Here is a 19196-nt window from a genome sequence, read left to right as displayed (position 1 = left end):
GGAGAGTTTCAGAGAAACCTGGGAAGACTTGTATGAACTGATATAGAGAGAAGTGAACAGAACGCAGAGAACATTGAACCCATTTGAGCAACAGAGCTTTTAGATCTTTTAAGAGGTATGGCCTTCTGTAGCAATATGGTTGTGCTGATCAAATCTGAAATTTCCATAAATGTTTTCTTCTTGCTATTGATTTGGAATCTTCAGCCAGTCCAATGGTAATCCCCTTATTTACAGGGTCTGAAGAGGATGATCCTAGGAAACGTTGCCAACTTGACTCAACTAAGAACTTCTCTGAGCACTTGAGTCCTTCACGTTTCAGACTGATTTCTCACTTCTCACAGACTTTACAATCTAGCTGAACTGGGCTACTCTTTGTACATTACATCCTTCTCCCACCTCCATGCCTTTGAAGGTCTCTTTAAGTGCTCGCCAGAGCAGTTCTTAGTTGATCTTAGAGGCAACAGGAATCAACCGGGACTTCTTGAGCTATGGAATAATGCTCAGAATGGTGCTTTAGAAAGGCCATCTCAGTTGCTGCACAGAGAATGGACTGGAGTGATGAAAGACTGGAGATGGAGACCAACGAGAAGGCTATTGTACCAGTCTTGGTGAGAGAGGATGAAGACCTAACCAGGGTGCTGACTGTGACTCGAAAGAAGGGAATGGACACTAGAGAAGGGCACGTAGAATGGACAAGACTTGGCAAAGAAATGGATAAATGTTAAAGACATTTCAAATATCTATATAAACACACATGCACACACACACACATATATATACATATATAACTATATATATTAAACACATCTACAGGCATGTGTTTTATTGCTTTTTTCATTTTCCAGTTTCTTATTATTTCTTTTTAATGAGAAGTGCATTCCCAAGTTCACTAATGCCTCAGTTACCCAAGAACATGGTGGATGGAGGAGAGAAGGAGTTATATTTCTTTTTTCCACCTTCTAGAACAGGAATTCTTGACCTAGGTCCCATGATTTTCCCTCCTTGCTTGGATAAATTTCAGTGGGTCCATGGGGTTGTTTTTGAAAAATATTTTGATAATTGATTTAATAAAATGGTTTTCCTTTGTGATCATATATATTTTATTTTAAACATTTTAAAATGTGATTCTGAGAAAGAATCTATGGACTTCACCAGTCTAACTGCTCAAGAAGCCCGTGACTCAAACAGGGCAATGAATCCTTAGGCTAGAGAATGGTCAGAAGACTAGAAATGGAGGCACCTAGAGCATCACCTGAAGGTAACTTGTTTATAGTGGAAGGATGGATAATTACTTGGATGGCTAATTATTTTAGCAGCTTTGAAAAAGGAGATGATCATGTGGCTGTGAAACTGAATTAATGGAAGGACTTTGTTGCTAATCTTGACCTAGGGAGTCTGAGGCTGGCATCCACAGTTCCCAGTGGGCTGTGGGTAAGATCAAGTTTATAATCCTAACCTGTGGGAGGGTGGATTTATGACTCATTAATTGTTCTGTCCCCCTGCCTGGGGGAGGACCTATGAGGATAGTTAATGAGAACTTTCTTGACCATCTGAATGTTATGAAATTACAAAAACCATTGCCCCAGAGAAGGAATATGAAAATTCACCTCCCTCCCTTCTTTGCAGAAGTGGTGGATTGTGGGGGTGGAAATATAATGTTACACAATGTCAGACCTGGATGATGTGTTAGTTTTGCCGACCTGCTTCTCTCCTTGTTCTCCTTTTAAATCTTTGTTACAAGGGATGGCTCTCAATGGGAAGGTAGCATTCCTGGAAATTGTACCCAATGTACAAAATAGAAATCCAGCTTGAAAAATAATTATAAGAAGAAATACCCTGAAAAAAAGAGGGAAGGAAAGATACTAGATGGGATTCTGCTGCTTTAATGGGTGATGGCCCATTCTATCTTTAATCATTGCTGAAAGAAATATGGGAGTCTGTGCAGATACAGGGAAGAGAAATCATACCTCGGAGGAGGGCCTGTTATTTTAGGTTGCCTTTTCCTCCTCTCCCTCTCTTCTTCATATTTGAGATGATAAACGACTAGGTTTGATTTAACCTGTGGGAAACAAATGACCTCATTAAATGTATATATTTAAAACAAATGCCTAGGCTAATCGAGGCCCCATCTTCTCCCAGGGGCCCCCAGGCTCCTCTCCCATCCCATAAATGCTCCTTCCGATGTTTTAACACAACTGTGAGACTGTCTCCACACATTCTTGGTAAACTTCTTTTCCATTCCCAGGCTGCTTGGCGCAGTCATTATAGCCTTGTTCCGATTCCAAGATGCCTGATGGGACTTCCAAGATCTATTTTTCCTTTATAGGGGAGGAAGGAAAAAGGGAAGTGGACTCCAGTATTTTTCTTCATTATTTCTTAAGGGAGAAATAGTAAAGAAAAATAGTAACCCCCTTACAGGGGGGGGGGAAGTGATTTTTAAAAATTTGATATTGTAGCATTTGAAAGCGTGAACCCACCCCCAAGTGAATAAAACTCAGAGGACTGAGAACTGGACGGAGCTCGTCCAGCCTCTCTCCTGTGATTAAAAAATTAAGTCAGATTTGTGCTCATTCAAATTGTCTTTAATTTTTTGTTGTTGCTGAAAAGCTTTTGGGGAAACACGGATGTAAAGATGTTTTTAATTTAAGGGACATTATAGCCGAATGATATCATCCTGAACTAAAACGGATCCCTTCTTTTGGGGGAGTACTCCATGCAGTCGCTTCACAGTATGTGTGCACGGGGGGGAGGACTCTGATTGGGTCACAGCAGGCTGAAAATACCTTCCCATATATTTATTCCCCTGACAGCGTTCTTCCTTTCCTGATGTCCTCCTCCTCTGCTTCTTTGGCCGGGGGGCGACCTGAGATCCATACCCAGACTTCCTCTCTGGACCAAGCCTGGAATCCTTCTGCTCTTCTCATCATGGCCACCTGAGCTCGGGCCCCCTTCACCTGGTGCCTCGGTCTCCCCTGCCCTCCATCTCTTCCCCTTCCATCCATCCTCCCCAGAGCTGCCACACTGAGCTTCCTGTAGCATAAGTGTGACTTCTGCTCCCAAACTCCCAGTGCCTTCCTCCGCCTGCTGGGACCAAACACAAACTCCCTTCCGATGAGCCGTGGTACCCATCGCTCCCTGCCCCTGGGGACTGTGGGTTCCGGCCAGACGGGCTCTCCTTTGTGGACAGCCTCCCATTTCTGCTGTCCCCCGTCTAGAACCCCCTTCCTCCCTGCGGGACCTCTACCTTGGCCCAAAGCTCGGCCCCTTTCAGGAGCCCTTCTAGGTCCCCCCAGTAGAGAAGTATGCTCAGAGTGCCTAGCATATAAAAACACTTAATAGATGCTTGTTAACTGACTTCCGCTGTACTAAGTTATAAAATACACTTTGTATTTACCTGTATCTCCCAGCAGAACATAAGCCTGTTGAGGGCAGGGACTATAGTGCTTTTTGTCTTAGTGTCATAGTAAATAGAGTGAGGCTGGAGGGCCTGAGTTCAAATCTTGCCTCAGATTTTGCTGGCTCTGTGATCCTGCGACAGTCATGTCATCTCTTAGGGTCTCCTTATCTGTAAAATAAAGATGATAATAGCATTTGCCAGGAGGGGTTGTTAGGAGGATCTAAAAAGCTCATTGTAAACCTTAAAGCTCTGCATAAATGCCACCATCTTTGACATCATCATTTTTATAATCATCATTTTCATCATTATCCTCTTCATCATCTTCTCCATCCTCTTCACTAGAGGTCTCTGAGGTCCCTTTTAGCCCTAAATGGACGATCCTCCATACTTGACGTGTGATCCTGGACAATAAGAAATGATGGAGTGGATAGAGCTCTGGATTTGGAAAGACCCGAGTTCAAATACTGCCTCAGACGCTTACTTACTGTGTGTTCCTGGACAAGCCATTTTAACTTGATTTGCCCCAATTTCCTCAACTGTAAAAATCGATTTTTTTCTGGGAGGGGGATCATTTACCATTTCTCACCTCAAGTGATGTGGGGCACCTCGTTGGAAGGGGGCTCCACGATGCTTCTGGAGAAACAGCTTGGAGAAGCGGCTCGGCTTACCCAGGAATCCTGAGTCTCCACGGCTTCCTGATTCCACGGCTGATTCTCCATGCATGAGCTCACATGCTACTCTTGGCAACCATGATATGTTTTTATTTGTGGAAGTAGTTGTACACAGGGGCCTGTTACTGAGGCCATGGAGGGCATGTGTGTGTGACATGGCAGAAAAGGGGGGGCTTTGTCTTGCTCAAGAGGTCTCGGTATCTTGGGTGTGCCCCCAGGAACTGTGGAACCAAGGGGGGCCTGCTGTGGGTCTGACTATGGGAGAACTGACTAGTCTGGATTTCCATATCAACGTTTTTTTTTCTCTGTGATTACTTCATATACTAAAACGTGAAAGAAAGAACAAAAAGAGAGGGCAAAGAAGAGGGTTCTAGAGAACCATTTCTTTTATGAAGGCCGAAAGAACCAATCATGTGGCCTTCCTGGAAAGTCTGTGCATCCGGGAGCATGTACCAAGTGGTGCTGATGAACCAGTTTTGGGGTCTCTCTGTCTGTCTCTCTGTTTCTCTCTCTGTGTCTCTGTCTCTTTCTGTGTCTCTCTCTGTCTCTGACTCTCTCTGTCTCTGTCTCCCTCTCTTTCTCTGTCTCTGTCTTTCACTCTCTTTCTCCTTCCCTTTGTTCCTCCCCATCTCTCTCTCTCTCTCTCTCTCTCTCTCTCTCTCTCTCTCTCTCTCTCTCTCTCTCTCTCACACACACACACACACACACACACACACATACTTGTTGGGACCTGAAGACAAGACAGTGCTCCCATGGACTTTCCCATAGAGTAGGATGTGTTGCAATATAGAAAATAAAGATTTAATACAGACCTAGCCTCTTGCTGGTTCTGTGAGCCATGTGGACTGGGGGGCTGCTTGAGTTCTCATCTTGAATTCATTTTCCTTGCGCTGAAAATATATATATTTTTGCTACCATACTCAAGATAATACTCTAAATCTAGTGGGGTAAATTCATTTAGAGAATAAATTTCTTTTATGGAGTAAATCATGAGGGAATCACACAGTCAGGCGTGTGTTGCTCTTAAAATGATCACTTCCTTCTTTCCCTTTCCACACAACAGGAGGAGGCTGATTGAAGCCCAATCTTCTCCACCTGTGTAATTTCCATTCCTTCTGATTATTACCTAGGACAGGGGGAGAACCTGTGAAGATGGTATTGATTTTATTGGGACTTGACCTAAGCTCTTAGTAGAAGGATTTACAAGTCACCCTTTAAATAACAAGTAAAATTCTCTTTTAAATTTAATCTCATTTAAATTTTTGATATGTCCCTTTTAGATCCTGCATTTGCCTGCATTGATCAATGATTCCAGGTACAAAACTAACAATCTTCGGGTCCAGAATAGAAAAGAGCTCATTACAATATTATCAGCACGGTGAGTAGTAAATGCGTCTGTTAGTGGGTGACTTTATGGGAATTCTTCCACTTATGTCCTACCCTCGTGAATTTGAGACAGTTGTGGGTTCCTGAAGACTGGGTCAGCAGAGCAAACTCAAGAAGAGCTCACCAAGTGAGAAGGGCATCAAGGAGGGATCCAAGGGCAAATTGTCCTACATCCAGGAGTCTGCACAGCTCAGTGCTAGGTGCTCCTTGCCAGGTGCTTGATTAACAGCAGAAGGCAATTTCTACAACTCAGGAAGATGAATTTTCTATGGGCTGACCCTTAAAAGAAGGGCCGTGCTCTAGGTTTGGGAACAACCATACCAATAAAACCATGGGTTCCTAACGCACAGAATATGGGAAAGAAGTACCTGGTGCTTGGTGATGTTTTCTTGAAAAATCTCTCCAATGTGCTGTTCCACAGAATTGGCCAATGAAAAGAGCGACATAGAGTGAATATATGGTGAATAGAGATTGTGAATAAATGTAAGATTAGGGAGCTGACTTCAGAATCAGCAAGATAAGGGTTCAAGTCTTCTTTTTGTTGTATTTAAGCTATGTGACTTTGGGAAAGACCTTGCATCTATCTCATAAGGTTTGTAAGGGTCTCAAATAAGAAGGTCAATGCAAAGCAATTAGCAAACTTTAAAATACTCTACAAATGCCAATCATTAATAATATTTTAATCTATCTAAATTCCTACTGTTTGCATTATTATGGTAAAAAAAACCAACGAATTGTAGTTCTAGATCCTAGAAAGGATTTCATTGGGTATCTAATCTAAGTTTGTCAAATAATCCATTCATTCCAAGAGCAGCTGAGCCATATTCAAATGGAATTGGGAAATACTTCACAAAATAAATAAAAATGTAATAGAACATAGATAATGTTAACATATAAGTTTTTTCTTTTTTGGGTGTCTTTTGAAAAAGAATAGCTTTTTATTATCAAAATATATTCAAAGATAGTTTTCAACATTCACCCTTGCAAAACTATAAAAAAAATTTCTCCCTCCTTTCCCATCCCCTCCCCTAGAAGCAAGAAATCCAATATATGTTAAACATGGGTAAATCTTCTGTAACTATTTCCCCAATTATCATGCTGCACAAGAAAAATCAGATCAATACAGAAAAAAATGAGAAAGAAAACAAAATGCAAGCAAACAACAATAAAAAGGGGAAAATGCTATGTTGTGATCCACATTCAGGCCCCATAGTCTCTCTCTAGATGCAGATGGCTGTCTCCATCACAAGTCTACTGGAATTGTCCTAATCACCTCTTTAACATGTAATTTTCTAAGTCAATGTGGAATTTCTATTTGAGTTAGACACTATTGATCTGGTTCCACCTCCTTATCTTGTGGATGAGGAAACAGATCTTGAGGGGGTTAAATACCTTACCCAAGGCCACACAAAGCAAGGAGTGTTACAGGTGAGAGGTCCACTTGGATCTCCTGAGGTCTGAGCCATTACAATGACTTGTCTGGGAAAAGCTGGCTTATTTAGCTTTTCAGTAACTGCCATTTTTCTGATTCACCAATTCTGAATGATGACCTTGAGTCTTTTGTTTCCAGAACTCAAATTACTTTTTGGAATCACCAAAGATTAGCAGTGATCAGAGTTATCGACTTATCTCATTTCCCAATTTTGCCATATAAAAGAGGAGAAAGAGCTGGAACACTAATTTCAGGAGCTTTGGCTTACTTGAAAAGAGAAAGAAGAATCAGGCTTAAAATTTCCTTTTGAAACATGAAATCATTTTTTTCTTCTTTTTTCATTCATTCATTTTCTTTTAAAGAGATGAGGTATTGATGTCTTTAAAAAACAAACAAGCAACATCAAAATCCCCACAATGATACAATCATTTCCTGGTATGTTCCAGCCTCTCCTCTCTCTTGATCCCAGCATTCTCTCTTATAATAAAGGAAAAAAAACACAAGAAAACTCCCCTACACTGTGGCCTTACCTGACTATTGCTGTGTCCCATTCCCTTAGATTCCCATCTCTTTGCCAGGTGAAGGAAGATATATTTGAAATATATTCCACATTTAATTCAAAATAGAGGGAATATTTTCACTGTCCCATCGTGCCTTTCCTTGTGGATTTCCGAAATGACCTTCTTCCAATTATAATGCAAGCATTTAATAATCAGCTAGTGGATTGCTGATTGAATGACAAGGTTTTCTGATCCCATTAGAATTTTGGACATCAGCCACACAACCCAGATTGTGTAGCTCCTGTGCTCAGGAAGTCACCTATTGTGTCAAGAACAAAATATGACTTATTCTCTTTGGCTTTTCAAACTCTCCCTAACCTGATGTTGACTTGCATTTAGACATTTGTTAAATATTCTTCCCTTCGTGCACTCCACAGTCTGTCCAAACTGGTCTCTGGGTTATTCCCCCCACAGCCTCCCTCCTGTTCTTTGGTCAGCCTGTGCCCCATTCTTGGAATGCCCTTTCTCCTTACTCTGTTTCTTAGATTTACTGGTTCCATTTAAGAGTCAGCTCCAATGCTATTTCTTATATACAGTTCTTCATGTTACCTTCTCTTTCCCAATAGTTAGAATACTTTGAATTAGTGGCATTTTCCAATTCTCAGACTGTAACTTACATTATTGTTCTTGACAGTAAACTTTGGTACGGAGACATATGCTCCAAATATATTTTGTGTTTATTTATCTGTATATATTCTTTTATTGGGAACAGACTATAAACTCCTTGAAGACAAAGAAGAACTGTCTTAATCCATTCATTATATTGTGAATTCCTTGAAGTTATAGACGGCCTTTGCCTCTTTTTATATCCCCGGCTCTTAGCACAATTCCTGCCAGATAGTAGGAGCTTAATAAATGCTTGTTGACGGACTATCACTCCAGTAACTAACACAGTACTTGGTAAATAGTAGGTGCTTAATAAATAGTTTTTTAATTGAGTGAATGAATTAATGAATGAATGACTTCTACACATCCACCCTGGGCGATCTTTCTGGTATATTTAGTTTTGTTACACGGCAGAGCTCTGCGGATTTTGGGAACCAAGTAGCAGCTTAAATTTCTCTTGGTGAGCAAACAAGTTCACTTTGTTCCAATCATGATTATTTCTTCTTCTTGTTGTAGTTTTTAAACATCATATGTTTTTATAGATTGCCTTGCAAACATTTCCAGAAAATGCAGCTCGTTCTCGATGTTTTACCACTGTTCCCTTTTCATATTCAGAGATCTCTGCGGGACCCTCTGAACCCATCCTCCTTCACCTGTTTCCTCTGTCTGTGCTGGTTTTGAATTCTCCTCCTCACCCCAAGCATCTCCCCCATGTGCCAAATTCCCTCTGAATCAATGGGAGCTCTGTGTGGGGAGCAGATACGCAGGGCCTGGAGGGAATGTGAATTGGGCTTTCCTTTCCTGGTCATTGAACTTGAGCTCCACACTGAGTCCCGAGAGCCCTTCATAATTAACCTTTCCCCACAATGAGAACTGGCCATTGAGTTCGCCTTTTTTGCTCCTCTCTTGCTTGCTCTCAGGCCATTTTTAATTCATTGATATGACTTTTTCTTTCACTCCATGGTTACCAAGTTTCAATAATAGTCTCTTGTGAGAAACTATCAAAAGCCCTTTGAAAATCTCAGTAAATTATATCCACCCTGTGAGAAGAGGAGAACATCGAGCACGGGCTGAGGAAAAGCTTTATCTTGTTATGAACCTTCAGCTTCTCACGTTCAGGACCCCCGAGTTTGGCCTTTGGGGTCATTTGCCTTCAGATCCGTGTTTCTTGCTATGAGCTCTCAGGGAAGTGACTTGCCCTCTGTGGTTCAGCAGGACAGAAGAGAGATTTCATCCTTCTCTCTTGGGGAGGAATCACTAACTGGGTCAGCCAGCCTCCTTCCTTTGTAGGGATTTCAGGGATCCCATGGAGGCTGCAGGGGATTATCACAGATCACTATCTTTCAAGTAGAACCCTGCCCTTGAAGTGCCAGGGAAGCTTCCTCTTTGGGCTGGCTGGGACTATGAGGATGTGCCCCATCATGCCGGACTCAGTCATGTTTGACAAAGTATCCCTCATTCAGTATCCGTAGCCCTCCACTTCTCTATTGGAAGGAGGGAATAATAACTTCACTTTCTGCCCTCTGCAGTCATGGTTTGCTCCAATTTTACAGATGAGGAGACTGACACTTGCTCATCATCGCGTAGCTGGGTGTTGGGAGGTCCACTTTGGGGCACTCCCTGTATGCTGGACCCTGGGAGGGGACGAGAGCACAAGCAGAACTAACGCTGGTTCCCTCCGTGGCTTTCCTTTGGATGGAGGGACATCTTCTGCTGGGGTAGCCAGACATACAGAAACAGTATAGAAAACACTTCCCTCTCTGCTGTAAGTCTTTGAAATGGCTTTGTTGTGGTGGTGTCCGCTGCGCCCATGAGGAAGCTCTCGGTATGTCTATTTGTGGGCTGTGAAAGTGTGGTCCCCGCCATGTTAGGTCACTGGAAAAAACCTGTTTTCTTTGGGCCTGGCGGCATCCCTGCCTTCCTATGTGGCTCCCAACTGCATTTTAGCAGCGGTTCCCAGAGTCAAGAAGCATGTCCCCGGTAGGAGAGCTGTGTTGCCATGTAAACACCACCGGTTGTTCAGTTGCTGTGAGCAGCATGGGGGGGGGGGGCTTCTTTGCTGGGAGCGTGTGCGGGCTGGGTCTGTTTCTTCCATCAGCATCCTCGTTCTGTGCGCTCTGGACCTTCGGGAGCTGCTAAGCCCCCTCCCTTAACATCTTGTCCTCTGCCTCTTATTAGGAGACTTGTGGAATAACATAATTACTATCATTTGAAATGCAAAGCCCCAGACTCTGTTGCCCCATTCGGTCCATTGGATTCAACAAGTGCTTACTTGTTAATAATTACGTGTGGGGCTCTGTGCAAGGCACAGGGAGGCAAGAGAAAAATTGGTCCCCAACATCAACTTTTTTTTTAATGTTGAAAATATGTATGTTCTTTTTCGTGCAGTCTGGCCAGGTCAAGGGCTATGGCCTCTAACCCCCTGAGGAATTCTCACCTGGCCTACCCATACGATCTAAGACCCTCAGGGCTTTCCAGCACAGTAAAGGTGAGCAGTGGAAAGATAGAGGTATCCCTGCCCTTTCCAACTGTTCCTATCAGCGAAGGGACAACCCTAGAACAAGTCAGCTCCTGAGTGGGAGGTCAGCTCCTGAGTGGGAGGTCAACTCCTGAGATGTACTGTCCCCTCTAATTAGCATGTGATTTATTTGAGAACACCCATTTCTTACTTTTCTATTTGATATATTGTAATTGCTTTGTAATTTTAATTAATTAATTCTTTCCTTCATCAGCATACCTGCTTGCCCCCACTTCCCCCAATCAATATGTTCCCAAGTTCTCTTTGACGGGCTTTGAAGTCAGAAGAACTAGGTCCAAATCCTGCCTTTGAATTGACTACCAGTGACCTTGGGCCTATCAAGGCAGCGAGCATTGGTCAGGTGCTTGCCTTGTGGCAGGGGCTGGGCTGAGGGCTGGAGAACAAGCAGCCATTGGGGAGTTCTTTCCATTTATAAACCTCAGTTTCCTCAAACAAGGCTGGACCGTTGGCTCCTGTGGTCCCTTCTAGGCCAGGCCTGAGAGTCCATGATGCCGTTCTTCTGTGCTTTGCATGTGGTAATAGGGGATTCAATCCAAGCTGAGTCAGTTTGTGACGTAGGAAGTAGCTAATTCCCTTTCTGAGGCTCCCAGGGATGGGGTGACCTTTTCTGTAATCATTGCCTTTGCTGATGGGAATGATGGAGGGCAGGGCTGGGGACCTTCCCATACCCCACCTTTCCTTCTGTGCTGCCATTGGACAGCTGGCAGGCTCTTGCAGGAAGAGCAAATTCACATTCTTGCAATTAGCTTCTTTCCCAATAGCTAACACACACATGCACACACACACACACTCACTCACACACACACACCCTCACACACATTCACACACTCACTCACTCATACACTCACACACATGCACACACACACTCACTCACATATACACTCATTCACTCACTCACACACACTCTCTCACATACACGCACACACACACACACACTATACCACATACACCCTCCCCCTGAGGTGCTGTCAGGTGCACCTGTTCCTCATCCATGGCCAAGAGGCGAGACTTCTCCATGGAACGGGCCATTCTGTCCATGGTGTTGCAGCGAGGTCTGTTTACCCAGCTGCTCAGACTCAGAAGAAGGCGAAGCAGGGGCAGGTCCCCATCCCTCCCTCACTGAAATCCCTAATAGGATTTCCGAAGGGTGGTGTCCAAGGCCGTGACACTGAACCCCCCTCTCCATTTTTTCAGTTCTATGGGAAGTGACCTGGATTGAAGCAGGGCCTGAGCCTCTGGGGCCTGTTGGGAGGGAAGAGTGTCTGCTGAAATACTGGAGAGGAGGATAAATCTGTGGATTATGGAGATAGCAGAGGGAAACAGGGAAATGAGGAGGGATGAAAAAAAGGCAGAAGAAATGAGATGAAGAGCATGATGTGGAAAGGCGCTCTGAGGGCCTGGGACTAGAATAGAGCTGGTCCAACTCCTTCATTTTTTCACAGGAAGAAACTGAGGATAAGAAAACATGCTTTAGGTCACAGGGCAGAGTTAGGACTGGAACCTGGATTGTACCTTTCTGGAAACTGGGGTAGCATCTGCCCTTCCTTGGGCCTAGGGCATTTCTCCCAGAAATCCCTGAAGATGCTCAGCAATCACATCAGGCGGCCACTCGGGCCACCAAACCACGTATGGGGAAGCTCTCAGTCTCCACACTTGCTGTGGGTTTTTTTTTGTTAACTATTTTAATCCATTCCTTTCCAGTGGCAAGATCATGCCCTTGGCAAGAGGTGCTTAATGAATGCATATTGTTGGATCAGTTTGTATCAGATTGTCAGGGAGCCATAAAGTCCCACCACCCACTTTAAATTACCTGACCTTACCTGGATAACCTCTCACTTAATGGCACCTGGGAGTCTGTGACCTTATTCCTTCCCACCCAAGAAGCTGCTTCCCCAAAGATCATCCTGCTTACTCTTCCCCGGCAAGGTTTCCATGCGTGTCCGTTGCCCCTTCTGTTTTGTCCCGTTTCGTGCCACATCCTTTTGGGGGTTCCCTCTGTCTTTTCACAACCCCTTTCTTCTCTGTACTGTCCTGAGTCTTTCTTTCAAGCACTTGCCCAGACAGCAGGAGTGCTCTCTTCCATCATTTCCTTCTTGGATGGCAGGTAGCTCCTGCTTGGTGGCCCCTTGACTGTGGGTTGCAGCCTTTGCAGTGCGGATGGGCCCTTTGGATTTAGGTCATGGAATTCTCCCCTATTTGAGACAGCATTTGATTTAATTTATGAACATTGAGATTGAAAAGCTTGGACCATTTGTTTGCTCACAAGGAAGCCCAGCTTCTCCACCTCAATCCTGGCCATTGTTGATGTGCCATCGCTCACACACTTTGGGTTCCGGCCCAATTGTCCTTCTGGCTCATCTGCGATAATGCATTTCTGCCTCCAGCATTTGCCTCCCCCCACTGTGGAATGCCCTCCTCCCATCTCCCCCCACCTCTTACACATAAGGTCTTGCCCGATCCCTGACTATCGGGACTCCCCCACCCCCAATAACATTCCTTTTTGTAGTTTTGGTCGACTTCACCACATCCACGTGGTTTTCCCTCAGGAGAACATTAGCTCCTCGTGGCCAAGGATCTCCTCTCCTCAGAACTTAATTTAGGGCTTTGCACACACTGTAGTTATGTGATAAAAGCACATTGAATGAAGGACCAAATTGTCCATTAGCTTAAGGAGCCCTCCCTCCTCAGCCCCCTAAAGATCCAGCACCAGCCATCTCCCTTAGAATTCATTCCTTTGGCATTCAGGGGATGGGACAGGTTCCAAACCAGTTCATTGAGATCAGGCTTCCCACCTTGTAAAGAGATCGAGCTTTCTACCTTGTAAAAGGAATTCTTTCTTTTTACAGAACCCAAAGCCGTGCTTAGCCAGAATGCAGAGTGAGGGAAGATGGGACACAAGCTGGCTTTTTGTGGGACTTGTGATCCAGAGGGCTGGCTGTGCTGACAAGTGGACCCGGCTCTCTCATTATTTAGTTAAAATTATCTGACATTATGGAGTGCTGGTGTGAGAAGGGACCTCCCTCCTCAATATTCATATAGGGAAATTGAGGCTGGGAGTGGAGGAGTGCAGATTTTCCTTAACCTCACTACTGAAAAGTGAAGGGTGGTCTCTTGAACCTTAGAGAGGCTAACCCTAAATTCGCCTGTCCCACGATGCTGCTGTTTTCCTGCAAGTCACCCCTTTACACTTCCCCTTGTTTTAAATTCTGCCTTTGGAATGCTCCTGGCTGGAAGAGGGACCTCTCTGAGGTCTCTCCAGCGCTAAATCCTCTGAACTTATAAGAAAGAGGTCGTTTGCCTGAATCCCATGATTTATTTATTGATTTATTTATTTAGCTTCTAGCCTCTCAATTTGTAAATTTACTTTTCCCATTCTTTGGGGATTTTTCTTTCCTTTATGGTGAATTGTTTTCTTTCGTTCTCCTTTTTTAAAAAACATTTGCTAACTTTGGGGAGAGAAAAATCCAGACATTGGAATGTCTGAGTTTATTTAAGTCTCAGAACTCTATTCAATTTAATGGGAATGATGGGGGAAGGGGGGGAATCGCAATGTTGGCCGGAGCTGGGTGGCTCGCAGAAATGGTATTTTTGGTGGCCATTGCTGCCGGTTTTAGTTGGAAAATGAAAGGAGCCCTTTGGTCTGTGACTCAGCCAGGCTGACCCAAATTCTGGTCCACTTCAACTCCATGATTGTTCACTGAGGGGGGAGAGGAGCAAAAGGAATCTGGGCCAAGATGGAGACATGGATCCTGGGCCTCCACCAGAGATGAGTTCAGTCTTGCCCTTTGGTCTTGCCATCTTTACTCATTTGCCCCAAATGGACAAAGCATGGGATGCCCTGGAGGGCAGGGACCGGTTTAATCTTTATCTTCTTATACTAGTGAGAAGCAGATGGGCACTTTTTTTTTTAGAAGTGAGCTGTGGTAGTGTCTAAACCTCCCAGTGTGGAAACTCTCATCTCTGATGCAGATCGCTGACTCCTCCATAACTCCTAGGGAGTTGCCTAGAGTTAAGTGACTTGGCCAAAATCATACAGCTGATATTCATTAAAAAGAGAACTCATACTCAGGTTTCTGCACTACGACTTATTGCTTCTCCTCTGGCACATTTTTAAACCAAACCTGCAATTTCCTTGGCAATGGAACTACCGGCGAGGATATGTTCTCTGCCAATTCAAACCAGAAACTTTGTCTAGGGGCAGTGGAAGGTTCAATGACTTGCTGAGGGCTACACTGTGTCAGAGATGGGACTTCCAGATTCAGCCGTCGGACTGCTGGCCACCATAGGAGGCTCTTAGGTGTTTAATAAATCCTTGCCGACTTGTATCTTTGACTTACCGTTCTCCAGAACTGGTGAAAGGATGAGCACTTGGCATACAGAAAGTACTTAATAAATGTTTAGTCAGTGAATAAATGAACAGATGGATAAATGGGTAGATAACCTAGTACTGACATTTCATTTAAGAGCTCTTTTCAGGAAGAGGATTATAATACTCTCGTTTAGACTTCAAGAGAGATTCCCAGGGTCAGAGATTTAAAATGGGAAGAGACCTCAGAATTTATCCTGTCCATTCATCTTATAGATTAAAAAACAGAGACCTAAAAGTAGCAATGACTTGCCCAAAGTGGCATAAAAAGTAATTTAGCATTTAAATCCAGGTCCTGTGCCTCTAAATCCTGTCCTTCCTTCCTTCCTTCCTTCCTTTCTTCCTTCCTTCCTCTCTCCTTTCTTCCCTCCCTCCTTCCTTCCCTCCCTCTCTCCCTCTCTCCCTCCCTCACACTTCTGCTGCTTTGTGTCGCTGTTTCCTGGGTTGTTCAATAAAACTAACATGCTCCCCCTAACGCTGGCCATAGGCTGCAGCCCGCAGGGTACTGCCACAGCCCCATGTGTCAGTGCCACTGTGCCAGTCGGTGCCCGGGAGGAGGAAGAAGAGGAAGGGGCTGTTTGGAGCAGCCTTCCCCTGCCTCTTCTCCTTTCTCTTCATCCTCCTCTGTTTCCCCCCTTCTTGTTCTCCTCTTTCTTTTCATCTCTTCCCTTCCTATTCCCACTCATTCTCCTGCTGGCAATTCATAAAGAAATAAAACCAACAGACCAATGGATAAAGAAATCCTCCGTTCCAGGTTATGGTACATGGTCAGATGGTTGGCGGATCCAATGCGTTTGCATGGCAATTCCCCATATTGGGGACAGATAGTTTGAGTGTGCAGTAAGCTGGTCCCAGAACTGAAGAGGAGCATCACTGGATCACCTTTCCTGCCACACAAACCCATGTGTGTAGCACTGGTGTGCTCCTGGTGATGGTGTGTATTAATGAATTCAGAGTAGCACAATCTCTGAGGAATCGAGGGGACAAATGACAGTGAAGCACAACTAGGTTGCAACAAAATTCTCATTTTTGTTGTTATAACAAGTTATAACAAGGGTGGGTAAGAAGGGAAATTTGTCCTAGGATGCCAACTTTGAGAGGACAACAAAATTCAAATAATTTAAAAAACATTACCTGATTTTAAAGTTAGGTGCAATTACATTTTAGTAACACGTTTGCATCTCCAGTCACATGGAGATACCTGAGCTTTGTATTTAGTAAGAATTGTTAATTAAAATATGAAACGATATTTTGTCCCATGTCTTGGTCTCTTCCTCAAACAGGATCCAGGATTCTGGTTATTTGAATAATTTCTGGAGTCTTTATCCCCACAAATCTCTTCCCACTGGCCCATTGTCTCCATCTTTATTCAACTAAGCTGGGTTTAATTCTTCTATCATTTTTATATCATGAATTACAAATAGGCTTGAGAGCACTGTTTGTTGTTCTTGTTCCTCTAACCAACAAGGCTAGTTAGAATTCTGCAGTCACATAAGAAGTGTCCTAACAGACTAGGCTCATGTATGAAAGTGTATGATCAGCAAAGCAGGGGAGGTAGCCATGTTACAAGTACTAAGTTAATAGATGTATAGCCTCAGTTCTGGTACCACAGAATTTAAGAGTCATAAAGCATGGCTCTAGCCTTTTCTGGAATATACGTTGGAAGATGATAAAAGCACATGAGTGGGTGAACTGTACTCTGCAGTAATAAAAGGAATCCTACCTTGGATGAAATCGTGGAGCCATTGTAATATTGAAGTACAGCTGTGTTTAGTGATAATGCTTAGGTTATCGTTGAACTGCATAGATCAGGACGAGGTAGATTTAAGGCAGCTTGGGGGAAGGGATTGGGAGCAAGCTCTCATCTAAAAATTTAAAAGCATGTCTGGGCCCCCAAATCTTATCGCCTAAAAGGTTAATAATTCATAATCATTAATATAAATTAATAAATGAATTACTAATAATACTTTATAATAATGACAACTTTAATTATCGATTATTATTATTACTATCACTCATACCTTATGTTGATATGGAGTTTCAGTTTTACAAACTTTAAATTTATCATCTAATTTGAGCCTCATAACAACTCTGTGAGGTCAATGCTACTTTAATTTATATTTTATAGGTGAGAAAATAGAGGGTGAGAAAAATTAGACAGACTTAGCTGGAAGGTAACTGAATCTCTTGGGCTCCAAGTTCATCTCTGTATTTCCTATGCTTGGTGCCTCCCTTTGGTTAAGAATATAAAAACCAGGTATCTGATAGTATCATTGTGGTTCTTATATATGTGGTGTCCATTGCCCACCCACTTTAGATCCACGCAGCCAGTCACAATGTGCCAGGCTCGGTGCTGAATGCCGGAGAGACGAGCCTTCCTGCCCTCCCACTTGAATGGGAGACACCAGGCAAACAGCCGTGCTTTGTCCCCAGGAGACAGAGCTACTGAAAATAAAGACTCCTCTGAGCTGTGTGTGCCTGTGGGATGGAGGCAGGCCTGGGAAAAACCTCCTGAAGAAGATGGGATCAAACTAAGTTGTAAAGGAAGCCACAAAAGGGATGGCTGCTGGCGGCAGTATCTCCTTTTTTATCTTTATTTTATTTTTTAATTGTTAAGGAAATTTTTTTTATTATAGATTTTTATTGACAAAACATATTCGTGGGTAATTTTTAACAGTGACCCTTGCAAAAACTTCTGTTTCATCTTTTTCCCTTCTTCCCCCCAGTCCTTCCCCTAGATGGGCAGGTAGTCCCATACATGTTAAATGTTAAAGTGTATGTTATATATGTAGTATCTTCTTCTTCTTCTTCTTCTTTTTTAACAAGTGGGCATTCTCTTAACAAATGTCTCATTCTCTTCCTTCTCCTTTTCCTTATCCACAATTCTCCCTTTCCCATCTTTTTCATTCCACATCTTGGTTAACTCCTTTCCAGGAATTAGCTTTGGTGGCTTTGGAGTTGGGAGATGTTAAAATTCTGCCTTTGCCACTCACTACCAATGTAGCATTGGGTCTCAGTTTCCATATCTGTGAAATGGAGGAGCTGGACTTGATGATCTGTTTATTGCCCACAGTAATCTTTCTCACACGTACACTCCCTTTTACCTCTTTCCCCTCTTGTCCAGCTCCCTCAGAAGGATCTCTCTGCCTCTCTCTTTGTTCCATTTGTGAGCTCTAACCATGGCTGATGAGCCTAAGAGCAGTGCTTGCAAGAAGCTTGGATAATGGAAAAGAAAAGCCATATGTTTCAAAGTGAAATTAGATACATACACAGAGCCTGTGCCATCAACCGAGAAAACCTCAGAAGTGCCCAGAAGTCCCCTTCCGAGTTTCCACAAAAGTCTCCTCCAATTTCCTCGCCCCCCTCTCAAGCTACTTTCCCTCCAGCACTCACATTTGAGAGAAATTTAAGAAACAAATTATTTCTTATTCAATTTCATTGTGTTTCTGGTCTAATTGCGAGCATTGCAACCGTATGTTTTCTGTAGGTTTTCATTGCATCCATTCAGTGAGCATTTCAGCTGCATTATGGGTTAAATAGCTTTTGAGGGACCAGCTTGGAAATTCAACCAACACAGTGTGCACATCGATTCTGTGGGAAGATGCGTTTGCAGTTGCACCCAGCCAATGCCCACTCAGCCATTCCCCAAGAATCCCGATGTGTTGTTGGAGACACTTGGAATCCCATGGCAAGGACTGGCCCAGAGTGGCAGCTTAAGGGTTCAAAGGAACCTTGTGGGTGTCCCAGGAAATTTCCTCCTCGTGTATGAGATGGATCTCTTTCAACTCCTGGCTCAAATGAGCTTGTATCAAAAATGTTTACAAAATAACATTGGCTTTACAAGATTAAGTGGTTAATAAGATTTTAGCTTTGGAGCTGAAAGGATGCTTAGAAGTCACTTGACATGGTAGACCAGCTATAATAGCGCCTCCACTTCCTTTCCTTAACTCTTGAATTCTTCTGATCTCATCTTCCCTGCAAATGGCCCCCCCCTTCATTTCAAATCTAATGGCCCGTTCTCATTCCTTATTCTCCTTGGCTTATTGGCAGCCTTGGACACTGATGTTCTCTCTCCCTGAAGTTCTCTTCTAAGTTTCTGAGCCATCACTTGCTCTCGGTTCCCCTCCTGCCTCTCTGACTGCTCCTTTTCAGTCTCTGTTGCTGTATCTATATTGATCTGTCACCTGCTAACTTTGAGGGTCCTTCAGGGCTCTGTTCTTTGCCCCTTCCTTTTCTCCC

The 19196-nt window shown here is 43.6% G+C and overlaps 1 protein-coding gene across 2 annotated transcripts in view; it reads left to right on the top strand.

The window, feature by feature from the left end:
* SUGCT (succinyl-CoA:glutarate-CoA transferase) overlaps positions 1-19196 on the top strand; it is a 537637-nt gene that overhangs the window by 189146 nt on the left and 329295 nt on the right. For both annotated transcript variants that reach the window (XM_031951830.1, XM_031951825.1), the window contains one exon: positions 5349-5446. In XM_031951830.1, the coding sequence (XP_031807690.1) occupies positions 5349-5446 (98 nt within the window). The remainder of the gene's footprint in view (positions 1-5348; positions 5447-19196) is intronic.

The sequence above is a fragment of the Sarcophilus harrisii genome, chromosome 1 (assembly GCF_902635505.1).
Source record: "Sarcophilus harrisii chromosome 1, mSarHar1.11, whole genome shotgun sequence".
NCBI lineage: Eukaryota > Metazoa > Chordata > Mammalia > Dasyuromorphia > Dasyuridae > Sarcophilus > Sarcophilus harrisii.
The sequence above is the reverse complement of the archived record's forward strand: the minus strand, read 5'-3'. Positions and strand labels throughout refer to the sequence as shown.